This window comes from Vipera berus, assembly GCF_964194415.1.
Source record: "Vipera berus genome assembly, chromosome: 7".
Taxonomy (NCBI): Eukaryota; Metazoa; Chordata; class Lepidosauria; order Squamata; family Viperidae; genus Vipera; species Vipera berus.
Window position 1 is genome coordinate 40,306,436 of NC_138209.1, and position 13,887 is coordinate 40,320,322.

At 37.8% G+C, this 13,887-nt stretch overlaps 1 protein-coding gene across 1 annotated transcript in view; it reads left to right on the plus strand.

Moving 5' to 3' along the window:
- Positions 1-13,887, plus strand: part of PRDM5 (PR/SET domain 5) — a gene marked incomplete at its 3' end in the record, with an annotated part of 70,362 nt that overhangs the window by 56,140 nt on the left and 335 nt on the right. Inside the window, exon 13 of the mRNA XM_081332241.1 lies at positions 776-861. Coding sequence (XP_081188367.1) covers positions 776-861 — 86 coding nt within the window. The remainder of the gene's footprint in view (positions 1-775; positions 862-13,887) is intronic.

The following is a 13,887-nucleotide window of genomic DNA, read 5'->3' on the forward strand; positions in this document are numbered from 1 at the left end:
GGGAGGGCATTCTCTGTGAGTGCGCCTGCCCTATGGAATCAACTGCCAACAGAACTCCGGACTGCCCCTGACCTTCGTTCATTTTGCCGGGACCTAAAAACCTGGCTCTTTGAGCTATCTGGTCTGGACTGAGCAGTTTAATGTTTTTAAATTGTGATTTTAATTTTTTGCGGCTAGACTTAATTTAATTTTATTTTAATTTTATATTGTATTGTTTTTAAATTTTGCCTTCTAAACCGCCCTGAGTCCTTTGGGAGTAGGGCGGTATATAAACCGAATTAATAGATAAATAATAAATAATATTGCAGCAAACATAATTCTGGGCAACTTAACACATTTAGTGCTGCTTATGATTACATGGATAGTTTCTTTAAAGCTTGTGATTCTTCGGTCTCTGGTCTCCCGCAATACAAAAGCTCTCCCATGAAAATCATTTCAATATGATGTAGTTATGAAATGCAAGGTGCATGTGTAAATAGTGCCAGTCAGCTGGATCTTTCCCATGCATTTGGCAGTGTGCCGGTAACAAGACCTTCTTTGTGTGAATAGTGGCCCACAGAAGGATCTGTCTCTTGGAAAATACACATGCTGTTCTACTTTGATGTTCTTTTTCTTCAGGCAACATTAGACCCAAGTAAGGATTTGAAAACATATAACAATAATGCTGTAGCTAAGCAATTTTGGGCTTCATCACTGCCTATTTGGGCAATCATTTGAAAAGTCCTGTGTATGCCATAAGATATTAACAGAGTGATTTCACTGGTCTTGTTTTCAGGTGAACGACCTTATCAGTGTCCCTACTGTGACAAAGCTTTCAGCAAGAATGATGGATTAAAAATGCACATCCGTACCCATACAAGAGTAAGTAGGGTCACTTAATGATTTTGCTATGATCTGCCAAATTAAAAAAAAACTGGTGGAAAGAAAAAGAAAATAACGTTTCTAGGCAGAACTGAAACATCTAAGCTGAGGATAAATTCATAAAACTGCTCTAGTTGAGCAAATGTGAGATCCTTTTTTTAGGTAAATATGAAACTGTTGGCCTACCAGCATGTATATTTTAATTCAGTTTTGTTATCCTGGATGTAGAATAACTATAATATTGTATTGTTGAGCTTGTATTGTAAGTGAAATGTACCAATTAGATGTTTCACTTTGTTCACGTATACGTGTAATTTGGTCCTCCATCTGAACAAGTGATCTATTTTGCCCAATATTTTCACTGGTTTATTGTTTCTATTTCCCAATCATTGGGAAAACAAAAGGATTTTTTTCCCTTTGGCCAAGCAGGAACAAGCAGATAGTTTTTATGGATTTCTTGGAATAGAGAGAACCCTAATACCTTACTATTGGGTCCTCTAGGTTTGGGGAGATTAATACCTAAGCACTAATACCTACAACTTATGCAGTTGTTTCACCATCTGCCTCTACAAGGCTTCCTCAGTGCAACAGTTCAGAAGGAGAAGTTGCCTTCTTCTACTGTCGCCTGCATCACATCTGAATGGAGTGGCAATGGTGGTAGCCTTGATTGGTGATGGGAAGTTTCCTGTGGAATGTCAATCAGTTGATTCATGGGAGTCCTTTTAAAAAAGAAACAAGTTTTTTTAAAAACAACAACAACAACAACAATTCCTGATAGTATAATTTGTTTATAAATCCTTTGAAGAGTTGTCATCCTTTTAAATCTACCTATTTCAAGTTTGAATATTACTGCTTTGAAATGTCTGGCTTTAACGCAGTCTGCTTGTGCTATATATCTTGTTGTGCTAGCCATCAATCCCCATTAATGGGAGATTCATTTTTTCCTTGAAACAACTTGTGCAAACAATAATGACTGGAAAACATCTGATGATTTCAGTTACAAGAACTGCTATAATAACTAATATTATCCAGATTAAGAAGGGACACGGTGGCTCAGTGGGTTAGGACGCTGAGCTTGTCAATCAGAAGGTCGTCAGTTTGGCGGGTTGAATCCCGAGTGCCGCGTAGCAGTGTGAGCGCCTGTTACTCGTCCCAGCTTCTGCCAACCTAGCAGTTCGAAAGCACATAAAAATGCAAGTAGAAAAATAGGGACCACTATGGTGGGAAGGTAACAGCGTTCCGTGCACCTTTGGCATCTAGTCATGCCGGCCACATGACCACGGAGACATCCTTGGACAAGCGCTGGCTCTTTGGCTTTGAAACGGAGATGAGGACCGGCCCCTAGAGTTGGAAACGACTAGCACACATGTGCGGGGGAACCTTTACCTTTATCCAGATTAAATATAGGCCTTTTTCTGTCGTGGTAACAGTCTTCAGAACTGATGTCTGTAGAAATTACTACTGCTACATTCTTTTAAAATGAGAACATTTAAATAAACCATCAAGAAGTATCAACTTAGGTCATCAAATTCATATCAATATGCAAACTGTAAATGAGTAACAATTTGGCCTGGTATCCTACACAATATAATTACCATGCAATGTACATTATTTTGTCCTTAGATACAACATATAGTATTTTCTACTATGTATAGTGCCAATAATACCAGGATGTTTTATGGTGGATAGTGTCTGTTAGCACCATTTGCCATGGGTTACATTTCTACATCGAATTTGGATCTTCACTGAAAATTGGAGCAGCAGCTTAAAAAAGGAATTATGGCCACATCCCCCAGAAAACCCTTTTTTACACTATCCAAGTTAAAACACAGAATGTTATTGAGCTTCTGATGATATGATGCTTCTCCAATATTGAGTCAAGAAGCACACAGTGATTTATCACATAACAGCCATTGCCAAAGTTATGTAGAGCATGAATTTTGTTTTCTAATGAACAAACTGTTGCTTTCCCTGCTGGACAGAAGAAATCAACATGATCAGACCACCCACTACCACCAGACAAATGATGTTAGATTAAATTTGTCATCCAGAATGCATTAGTTTAATAGCTAAATAGCAATCCATGGACAAGAAAGAGAACATTTTATAATATCTTCTGACTGAAAGGAAGATTATGGTGACTGCTTTTAGAAATGCTGTGGGTTTGTAAGATATATATTTTGAAGTCTAATTTTACAGATTAAAAGTTTGGTCTTTTTTCCCATCTACTAAAATAATCATTAAACTTTCCAGTTTTCCAACTAAAAGTAAAACAGTCTCTCACCAGGATTTTTTCTGGATCTTTTATTGCCACTAAATGTTAAAGTTCAAGGAAGAATTTCAGTATATTTTGATCATTTTTATAGCTCATTTTTAACTGACATTGGGAAAAATAGTGACCTCATAATATAATCTTCATATTGTAAAGAAAGTCATATGTGATATATGTAGTGACTTCTTTCCTGTGATGGTAAATAGAAATAAAATGCAGCCTTTACAGCAAATCATATATTATCAATCTAGCTAGGTATGTATATATCCTGCAATCCTAATTTGAAATTCTAGGATTAAACCTGGGATATTTTTCTGAAATTATGTTGTATTGAGGTTTATCCCCAAATTGGCACGTGGTACAAGGTCATAGAAACTGTATGCTGGGCATTAGAGTAATTGTTTCAGTGCTAAGAGTATTCTGGTGGAGTTTCATAGCTGAAAGCTCATAGCGTTAGCACCTTAGCGTTGTTTGCAGATACTAGCCTGTTTCAAACCAATATTACCTAAGCTGACTGGCTATGTGAAGCACTTTACCACACAACTTGGTACTTGACCACTTCTCTGCCTTTTGCTTTCAACTCAACAGCATACATGTTCTATGAGGATGAGCAGTCAAGATCTAGTTCAGAGAGAAAACCTACAAATGCATGAGTAGGAGCAGTGGGGTATGATCCTATCATGTTCTGATTCTAGAGCTTAATTCTTCAAAGTCAGTTCTGCCTACTGCTTTATCCAGCTTTCCCTCTTCCTTCAGGAACAGTTCATTTATTATAAGCATGTCAACTTTATTTTCCCCATACAGGACAGTTTTGATGTGGGATACTTACAAGTAAACCCATGAAGAGTGAAATTTGTAATGATTCCTTGAGAAGATTATACACTATGCAAAATAGAAATTAAGTTTCTCATAGTAAGCACAGGTTTGGTTTTTCTTAAACTATTCCACAGAAGAAAAACAGAAGCAGGGAAATAAAAAAATTAAGCAGTGCTACTTCTATGTTTAATAGGAGATACTGTCAGGAAAATGAACATTCATAATATAAAAATGTTGTTATATGTTCCTTGCTATTGTAAATATACACCAAAGATACATATAAGCTGTAGGAACAGTTTGAGAATCAACTAAAGCCATTTTGATGGGAAATACACTGAAGGAATCAAAATAAATATGAAAAAATAAATACAAGGGAGGAAATGGTTTAATTATCAACAGTCACTTGGAAAATTAAGGAAAAATATTTCACAGGCATTGGAGGGCTCCTGGGTTTGTAAATGACAACTTGTTTATGGTATATCTATAAAATTAAATAAGTAGCAGTCTTCCAAAGTAAAATAATAATTACATTTATTGAATGCAGACATAAAAGAGGTTGGGTTATGGGTAGTTGTCCTTGTCAATATATTTATCAAATTTATACACTGTCTATCTCAGCTTAGTGACTCTGGGAGGTATGCAATTAAAAAAATATGGCAATGTAAAAAAAAATTCAAAACACAGTTAAAAACAGAGGTAGAACCTAAAATTAGAGGGGAGAAATTTAAAGATTAAAAACTTAAAGAGGAACAGGAAGTCTTCTTAAGTCACCAAACACCTGTAGGGTTGCATATCACTCTTAGACCCCATTTCTTGATGCTCTTTGGGAGCAAGATGTTCCATAGGGCAGGACTTTTCAACCTTTTCACCCATTGTACCACTTTTAGAATATGGTAACATCCGAGTACCACCAGTCACCTAGGAAGGTGCCAAAAACTTGACAAAAAAAGAAGGAAAAAAGGGGATGAACTACAGATAGTCCTCGACTTACAACAGTTTGCTTAGTGACTGTTTGAAGTTACAGTGGCACTGAAAAAGTGCCCCCCAAGCCACAGCCAAGCAAGACACCTGCCTGCCTGCCCGGCAGTGCTCTTCCTCCTGTCTGAGGTTTTCATTGTTGTGAGCATTTTTGTTGAGGATTGGCAGTGGGGGTGGGGTGGGGGGTGTATTTGGTTTTTATTCCCCCTCCACTAGGTGGTTGCAGCAGGTTTTGGTCACTTCATATGACCCTGGGACAATGTGACCATCATAAATATGAATAAGTTGCCAAGCATCTGAATGTAAATCACAAGATCCTGAAGATGCTGCAACATTCCAGCTGATCGGTGCTTCTTCTGGGCTTAGCAAAAGGGCCAGGATCAGCGCCAAGCTCCAGTGCTTCCACTCAGCCCTGACAGCCCCGAAGAAGCGCTGATCAGCTGGAAAGCGGTACTGATCCTGGCGCTTCCGCTGAGCCCTGACAGACCTGCAGCTCCAGCCATCTCTCGCTCAGGCTTTTGCGGTGCTGCCACTGGATTAGCTCATTTCCCCTCCCCCACTACCACTTTTCTAGGATGGTCATGTACCACCTGCCAGGTGCCAATGTACCACAGGTGGTACCCGTACCACTGGTTGAAAAGCCCTGCCATAGGGCATGGTGGATCATGAAAAAGGCTTTCTTCTTAGTGCTTAGACAGCTGAATTATCTTCACTGCTTGACCAAATGGGACAGGTCAATGTCATTGGATCCTCCAGTAACCTAGTCCCATGCCATGAAGGGCTTTAAACATCTTGAATTGATTGTAACCTACTGATATTGCACATTTTGATTGTATATTTTATTTGTCAAAAATCTTCCAATTATTTTATTTGTACAATAGAAGATTATTTTAATGAAATGGTTTCTGCACAATAGGTTATATAATGAAATGGTTTCTGTTTCTCACAAAGGGACAATAATTGGTTCAAGGTTACTGAATTTAGTTTGCATATTTGAACACAGTGCTAGGTATGAGCACAAGAAACTAAGATTTATTTGTTTTTTATCCCATCTTTATTATTTATAAAAATATCTTAAGGTGGCAAACAATGCAACTTCCTCCTCCTATTTTCCCCACAACAACCACCCTGTGAAGTGGGTTGGGCTGAGAGAGAGTGACAGGCCCAAAATCCCCAGCCAGCTTTCATGACTAAGGCAGGACTTGATCTTAAGGTCTCCTGCTTTTTAGCCTGGAGCCTTAACCACTAGACACAGCTAGCTACCTAAGATGAATCTTTGTCATTTTTGTGAGACTAATTGGTATATTCACAGATCAGTAACTACAAATAATAAAACAAGGAATAGTTAAGAAAATGGACAATCTGGACTCTAGAGCAGTTGCAGGTTTTTGATCAAACATTTTAAAGAACATTATGACTGGGAGCAAATGCTCTATTGAAACACAAGGTAGAAATTCAGAGCTACTAAGATCAATAAATAATAGTAATAAATAATAAATAAATAATTTTGTGCAGCACAGAAATTTTATGATAAGTGTTTAATGATTTACCAGCCCAAGATCCCTAAATTAAATATTTGTAATGATCAGCAATTACATAGCTGTGATTTCCTTTACAGTATTTATGATATGGAACTATTTTGATTTATTTTCAACTTTCCACTGAACATCACATGCACATAGTAAAATGCATTTTCAGAGGGCTCACAAAATGTGGTTTTCATAAAGAACAATGCAAAACAAATTAAGGATGATTTCCTGTTTTTCATATGCTGAGATCTATACTTCTGTAAAAATTACAGGGGGCTGACGTGGAATATTTTTTTCAATTCAAAGTCATACACAAAAGAACTCACTGATGTGAATATTTAAAAGGCAGGATCCGCACGTTTTCTGATTAAAAGCTCTATTGTGTTTGTTCCTTAAAATAAAATAAATATTTTAAATGCACAAAAGGGGATAAACATTTCACAGGAAAACTGACCATGAGAAAGAGCTCCACTCGCTAGATTCATTGGAGATCACAAGGTATAATTTTGATGCTCTGTGTATCCATAGCCCTTTTTATAGTGTACCTGATAAATTTAAAACCAGCATTAGACATCTTGGAGTGATTTTTCTCCATGATATTTCAATTATTATTTGCATAAGGATATCTGCAATCTGAAAGACTTTCCACAATGCCTTTTTCACTGTGCAAGCACTGATATTTGCCTTTTAAATATGTATTTGGGGAAGGTATTGTATTTGTGATACTTAGTCTTATGGCTAAGAAGATTAAAAATGGCTTTGATCAAAATGTAATATGTTGTAAATCAAGCTTCCAAAGATGTCATTTTATTTAGTTGTTTGTAGCAGGGGTTGTGAAAAACAGACACAGATCCTTCCCCTCAAAACACTGCTAAAACATTGCTTCTAAAAGGCTGGGAAAAATAATACCTCTATGTTAAAGCAGAAGGTGCCAGCCCACAATTTCCCCACCCACTTTTAGTTCATCTTTCAAGAATTATTTTAACTAGCTTTGTTCTGACATATGTCTCTTGGAGCTGAGATATAAAGATACATGATCCTGTGTGGAATTCTGCTCTGTTAACAGCTTGTGTTCTGCATTGGCTCACCTCCACTCCATCTCTTCTTCCTGTGTTACAGGAAAAGCCTTACCAGTGTTCTGAGTGCAACAAGGCTTTCAGTCAGAAACGTGGCCTGGATGAACACATGAGGACACACACAGGAGAGAAGCCATTCCAATGTGATGTGGGTTAAGTTTCCTTTTGATCTACTTATGTTTAATTTACAAATGAATCCCAGAGAGATTTCCCTTTAAATTGGGATCCCAAACGTATTGACTTCTTAGTTGTAAAGCATTAGGATTTTCTTCTGCTAAATATTTCACTGCAACTACAGCATTTGATATTGTTCCATAAACTTTCATGATTTGCAGTCCTTTAAGATCAACTCATTCAGCATTAAGAGGTAATTATGTTAGCTCAAGGTTTGTTTGTTTTTGTTACGCTATGGCCAATCTGCTACATATATTTATTTTATGGCAATCTTCCCTAAAATGTTGCTTGCACCACAGTAAATGGAATTTGGATATTTTAGATTATTTGAAACAGATTGCACTTTGTATCGAACATAATAATAGTGACAAAGTAACTGTTGTCTCACACAGAAACCCAAAGTGAAGAAAAACTATTTTTTTAAAAGGGGGTGGATAGGCTTATTATGCATATACAAGTTACACGTGAGACAGGTTATAAATGCCTTAGCTTTTAAAAATATATAATTTTACTGAACATTTTAAAAAGGAGAGTAAAAGTTAATACAAACTAAAATAAAGCAAAAAGAAACACACAGAAAAACAAAAAGTAGAATAAAAATAGGAAAGAAAGAAAGTATGTGGCCTCTATTCTTTGTTATACCAGTAGCAATATAGGAAGATATTGCAAGTGGATGACCACTTTATTGACATTGGCAAAGGCATATTTCATATTGTCCAGGAAAAGGCAACAATAACCCTCACCTGTATTTTATTAAGAAAACCACATGACTAGACAATACTAAATAACTGATGATAATGGTGCTCAATTATTGGCTGACACTCAACATGCTACTTAGGAATAGCTGAGGAATTTTTTTGAGTTCTAATGACATGACTAGATTAAAGCCTTAGGGGTATATATTTGCTGATTGTGGCCTTGCATGAAAATAAAATACATAGCTGCAAAGTCAGAATGATAATGATAGAACATACAAAGCATGAGTGTAGGAAAGCTCAATACAGTGAATGAGTAAATGAACCGACATCTTAGTTATTGATGAGTTGAAATGTACTGAAAATGATGCACTTTTATGATCAAGTTCAAATAAAGTCAACATGTAAAGAAAATGAGCTACTTAGTTTTGGAGACTAGAATGCTGAAGTTGGAAATATTAAAGAGGAAAGCATAGTTGGATTGGATGGTCTAGGATAAAGGTCCCCAACCTTTTGGGCACAGGGACCAATTCTGTGGAGTGAGGTTTTTCCATGGACCGGAGGATGCGTGGTTTTGTGTATTGCCTGCATCCTGCTCATGGGGCTTTGCAGACTGGTTGCTGGCATGCCGTGGCCGGTACTGGTCCAGGGACTGGGGGTTGGGGACCCCTAGTCTAGGGAACCAAAATGAAGTAATCATTTTTTTGCTAATTATTTTTTTGCTAATCCAAGATTACCTCATTGCTAAACAGTCTTTCAGTGACCAAAACAATATCTCTCTATATATATACACTACCCGACAAGAGTACATAGATATCAAACTGACTTTAATATTGATACAATGAGGTGGAAGAGTTCAGTCATGACAACAAAGACATGGCTAAAGGCTGTGTCAACCCTGCAAAATAGACCAAATCAGGAAACTAGTTTCACAGGAAGATAAGAACTATATTTTATTAAGAGGCTATAGTGGCAGAATCTTGCAAGCTTATCCATGGCTTCTCTTCCACCCTCTTATATCACATGGAGTCGGGGGAAGGCAGTCCTTTTCTCATCCTTTTTCACTTTGACTTCAATACATATTCAGCATCTGTTTTTTCCTACTGGCTTAAGGATATCTTCTTTGAGGTCTTTGCTGACCTCTCTGTATAGCTCCGTACAGACTGACTGTGGAACAGATCACAGACTGTTCATGTTCAGGTTTCAAGTTCACCTCAAGCCCAAATAGAAAGCAAACCATTTTTTTGCAATATAATCTTAAGGATATATGCACTAATTTCAAGGACAATATCAATTTTCTGAAGAGTCCTTGGTGTTCTCGGATTTTGGTGGTTTTCTTGCAGACATTTCATTGCCAAACCAGGTAACATGATCAGTGCTAGAAGTGGGTAGGGTTTGCTCTTATTTTTATATACCAATAGCTTCCCTGTCAGTATTAATGGGAATGTTCTTGGTGGCTCCTTGATTAGGGTTTTTTAATTGCTAGCTTTTTGTCTTTGTTTATATCTCCTTGATTAGGATTTTGTTTGCTTCTTGATTGTTGGTCTAGTGTTAATCTCTGCTTACTTGGGTGTTGTTGGTGAGGAGATGTTTTGGCCTTTTGAACCCTTTGATTGTCTTTTTTCCATGGTATGTAGATGTTGTTTACCTCTATGTGTCTGGCTGCTTTGTCTGAATGCCAGGCCTCCAGGAATTCTTTGGTGTTTTTGGAGTTGGCTTAATTTGGGATGCTCACTGTTTCCAGTTGACACTATGGTGGATTTTGTCCATGTGTTAAAAAAATTAAGGAGTTAATTAATTAAGAGAGCACCAAAGACCTTACAGTTCAACACTGAGCTACAAATATTCTCTTCTATCAGTATCACTTTCTGATTCAAATATGCAAATATGATTGCCTATAATATTTACTGAATTTTGTATATTTATTTGTAGGAGTTATAGCTTCATGATTTTAATAAAAGGGAAATTTAAGAGTTTCCATTTAGGTATGGAAATCAGTATGGTCTAATCGTTCACATGGTACATTCGACTACATGGTACATTGGTACATGGTACATTGAGAATATCAACATTGGGAAGATGACACATTCTTAATATTTGACAGATTAATATATACCCAGTTTCTGAACCTATACGTGGCTGAAGATGATATATATTGGTCTGTATTTGTTTAGATAATAGCCATCCATCACTGAATTATTTTTTTAGCATTAGATCCTCCCATACCACATGTAGAATATCGGGCAGCAAGGGATCTCCAACAATTTTGGTTTTGAGTGGGTATTTCAGCCTCTTCACATGTGATGTTTAGAGTCTTTAAGTCTTCCATTAATTTTCTTTGCCATGTATTTCAAGGGCAACTTCTTGGTCCTTTGGCATCTGGGGGGGTCCATTCATTGCCATCTTGGGAATTCAACTGTTCTCCATGCAGACATTATGATGTGTGAGTTGGACTCTTCTACATGTGACAATTTACAACAGACATTCTTTTGGAGCACTTTTTGTTCACAATATGGTCAAAATAGTGAAATTTAGGATTCGGCAAAGGTATCTTTGTTGAAAGATGTCATGTCTCTTGTTAATACTGCTTATGCCTTCCACGTTTTGCTGGCATAAATAGCTGTCAGGATCACTATAGAGGCAAGCAAATGGGAATTTAAGATTCAGTGATATAGATGATGAGGATCAGATTTTATTCAGGGCTAACAATCTGTCCCTTTAAAAATTATAAGCACTACAGCAGAGTTCCTCAACCTTTTGGCTTTGCAGACTGGCAGGGGGGAAGAGGGGATGGTTCTGCATGTGTGTATGTGTGCACAGCTCCATTTGCATGAGCAGCAAGCACATGCGCACACCACTCGGACAAATGGATCTCGTGCACACTTCCGCTGCCCAGTTCTGAAAGGCCTGGTAGTGGGCCGTGGGGACCCCTGTGCTACAGAATCATCAATTTTAAAAAAAAGAATCATCAAGAAAAATCTCATTGAATTAAAGAACACAATAATTGCTTTTGAGGTTTGGCTAATGAAATCAGATCTGTATTTGTATTTATGTTTCATATATAGAACAGCAAATTACATTATGTAAAATTGCCTTAATGTTCATACATCTATGTTTATTTTTATTTATTTTTTATTTTAATTCTATTTATATCCCGCCCTTCTCCGAAGACTCAGGACGGATTACAAGCTTAGCAGTAGCCTTCATTCTATGTATATGCCTGCTTATTAGGGCTTTCACACACACACCCCAAGCGGCATTATTACAAAGTCAGCTTAATTGCCCCCAACAATCTGGGTCCTCATTTTACCTACCTCGGAAGGATGGAAGGCTGAGTCAAGCTTGAGCCTGGTGGGATGCGAACCTGCACTAATTGCAGGCAGCTGGTGTTACTTAAGGAGGCATTAGCCCACTGCTCTACCAAGGCTCTTTTATATAGGCAGTCCTTTATTTACAGCCACAATTGGGCCCATAATTATGGTTGTAAGTCATTGTGCTCATTAAGCGAGGCATTCACATGATTGCCTTACTTAATGACCACAGTCCTGGCTCTGTTTGTTGTGATTGTTAAATGAACATGTGCATCATTAAGCTGAGCATAGGATGCCTCAGAGCTTGAGGGAGGCCCTGGGAAGCCTGGTGCAGGCTCAGGCAACATCTCTGAGGTATCCCTTGCATAGCTTATTCCTTGCTGGTTCCCACGTTTTGGGTCTCCTCCCCACACCATCAGGTCTTGCTCTACTTGCCTCTTTTGAAGATTCCCTTTTCAAAAGAACACCCAGCCAATGCAACATGCAGCCTTTCTGCAGAAGTCACCTCGAGCTATCCGGGAAGTGGGCACCACTCTCACCATCTCCTAAAAAAGAGATTCTGAGAGATTGTGGAAATGATATCCACCTCCACAATGGCCCAAGGTGGCCTCTATAAAAGGCCAAGCATCATATTGGTTGATTTTCTTTTTGAAAGGCGATTTCTGAAAATTGCCTTTTTGAACAAGAATCAGCTAATGCACCATGTAGCCTTTTTATACAGAAGTTGTTCCTTTCCTTCCTGGAAGTGGGCACCATTTTATATAGGAAGGCTGTGCAGCACTTTGGCTGATTCTCTTTCAGAAAAACAATCTTTGGAAGAGGTAAGTGAAGAAAGGCATGACAGGGCAGAGAGGAGGCCCAAGGGTCTGTGCCTTCGGTGGGCTGAAGAAGGACCAAGTCCTGTGGACCCAGCCAGGCAGAAATCAGGCCCTAGGGACTCTGAGGGGCAGGTTGGACAGGAAAGATAGGCAAGGAAGGACAGTTACCATGTCTCTGGTCAATCATAAGGACAGGCTGATTGCCAAGCATTTGAATTGTGATCTTGTGACTGTGGGAGTACAGCAACAACTATTAACTTTAGATGCAGGCCATAACTTCTTTCATTCAGCACCATCATAATTTTGAACAGTCGTTACGTTGAGGAATACCTGTGTGCTGGAAACAAGTGCCTCTCTTTTATGGCTTTAGGGGAACAATTTTTAAGAATCTATATCTTGGCATCTAGTGTTAGGTACAACTTTTTAATTTTTTAAAAATCAAGTTCTTAATTTTAGGTTCAGTCAATATGTTTAATAGTACTTCTACCTCACTGCAGAAGTACCATGTGAAAATCTTTTTAATCTCAAAAGATAGCAGGATAAAGTAGGGAATTAAACATTAAATCATAGAATCACTGCGATTAACTGAACTAATTATTTTCATGCTTGAAAGTTTCCCAGATCAGTTCTTGATCATGAATGGGGGCTTCCTCATCCAGAATGATCACAAATGGCACACAGGATGGATTTGTGTGAAGGTCCTTCGGCACGGCTGCTGCCTGCTCATTTAAGCAGGAACTGAGAGTCCAAGAAGACCCCCTAAGAAGTGCTCTCCCATCCAGAACTAAAAAAATAGAAAATCCTATACCAGGAGCCCCCCCCCCCGCAATCTTTAGGGGTGAAACCAAAGCTTGGTTTTTTTTTCATCCAGCCTCTGAAAGCCTTCAGACAGAAGGACAAGATTTTGATGGCACCCCCAAAATCAAGTGATGTTTATATTTTCTATATTTTCAAGGAAAAAGATTTCCTTCCTTTTTAGCAATGGGAGAAGTCATCTATCTTCAGTTCCTTGCATGAATTTTTTGGTTAATATACTGTAAATGAACTTGAATTACTAGCTGTAAGATTTTAGTGAAACAGGCTTTCTTTTTCAGAGATTTATAAAATCAAATGAACTTGGAGTATGTTTGTAATTACAGACTCTTTGTTTTTCTGTGTTTTCATTTGTTGTGTTCCAGTTTTGTTTTTTTTTCCATTTTTTTTGAATGGTGAATTGTTCATTTTTATTTTATGTGTATTTGTTTGGTAATGGACTGTCTTGTATAACGTAATAAATTAAATCAAATGCATATGTAAAAGTTGCAGTTTACATCAGTCTAGTTAGCAATCCTTAGATGATTATGGGAAAGAAAACAAT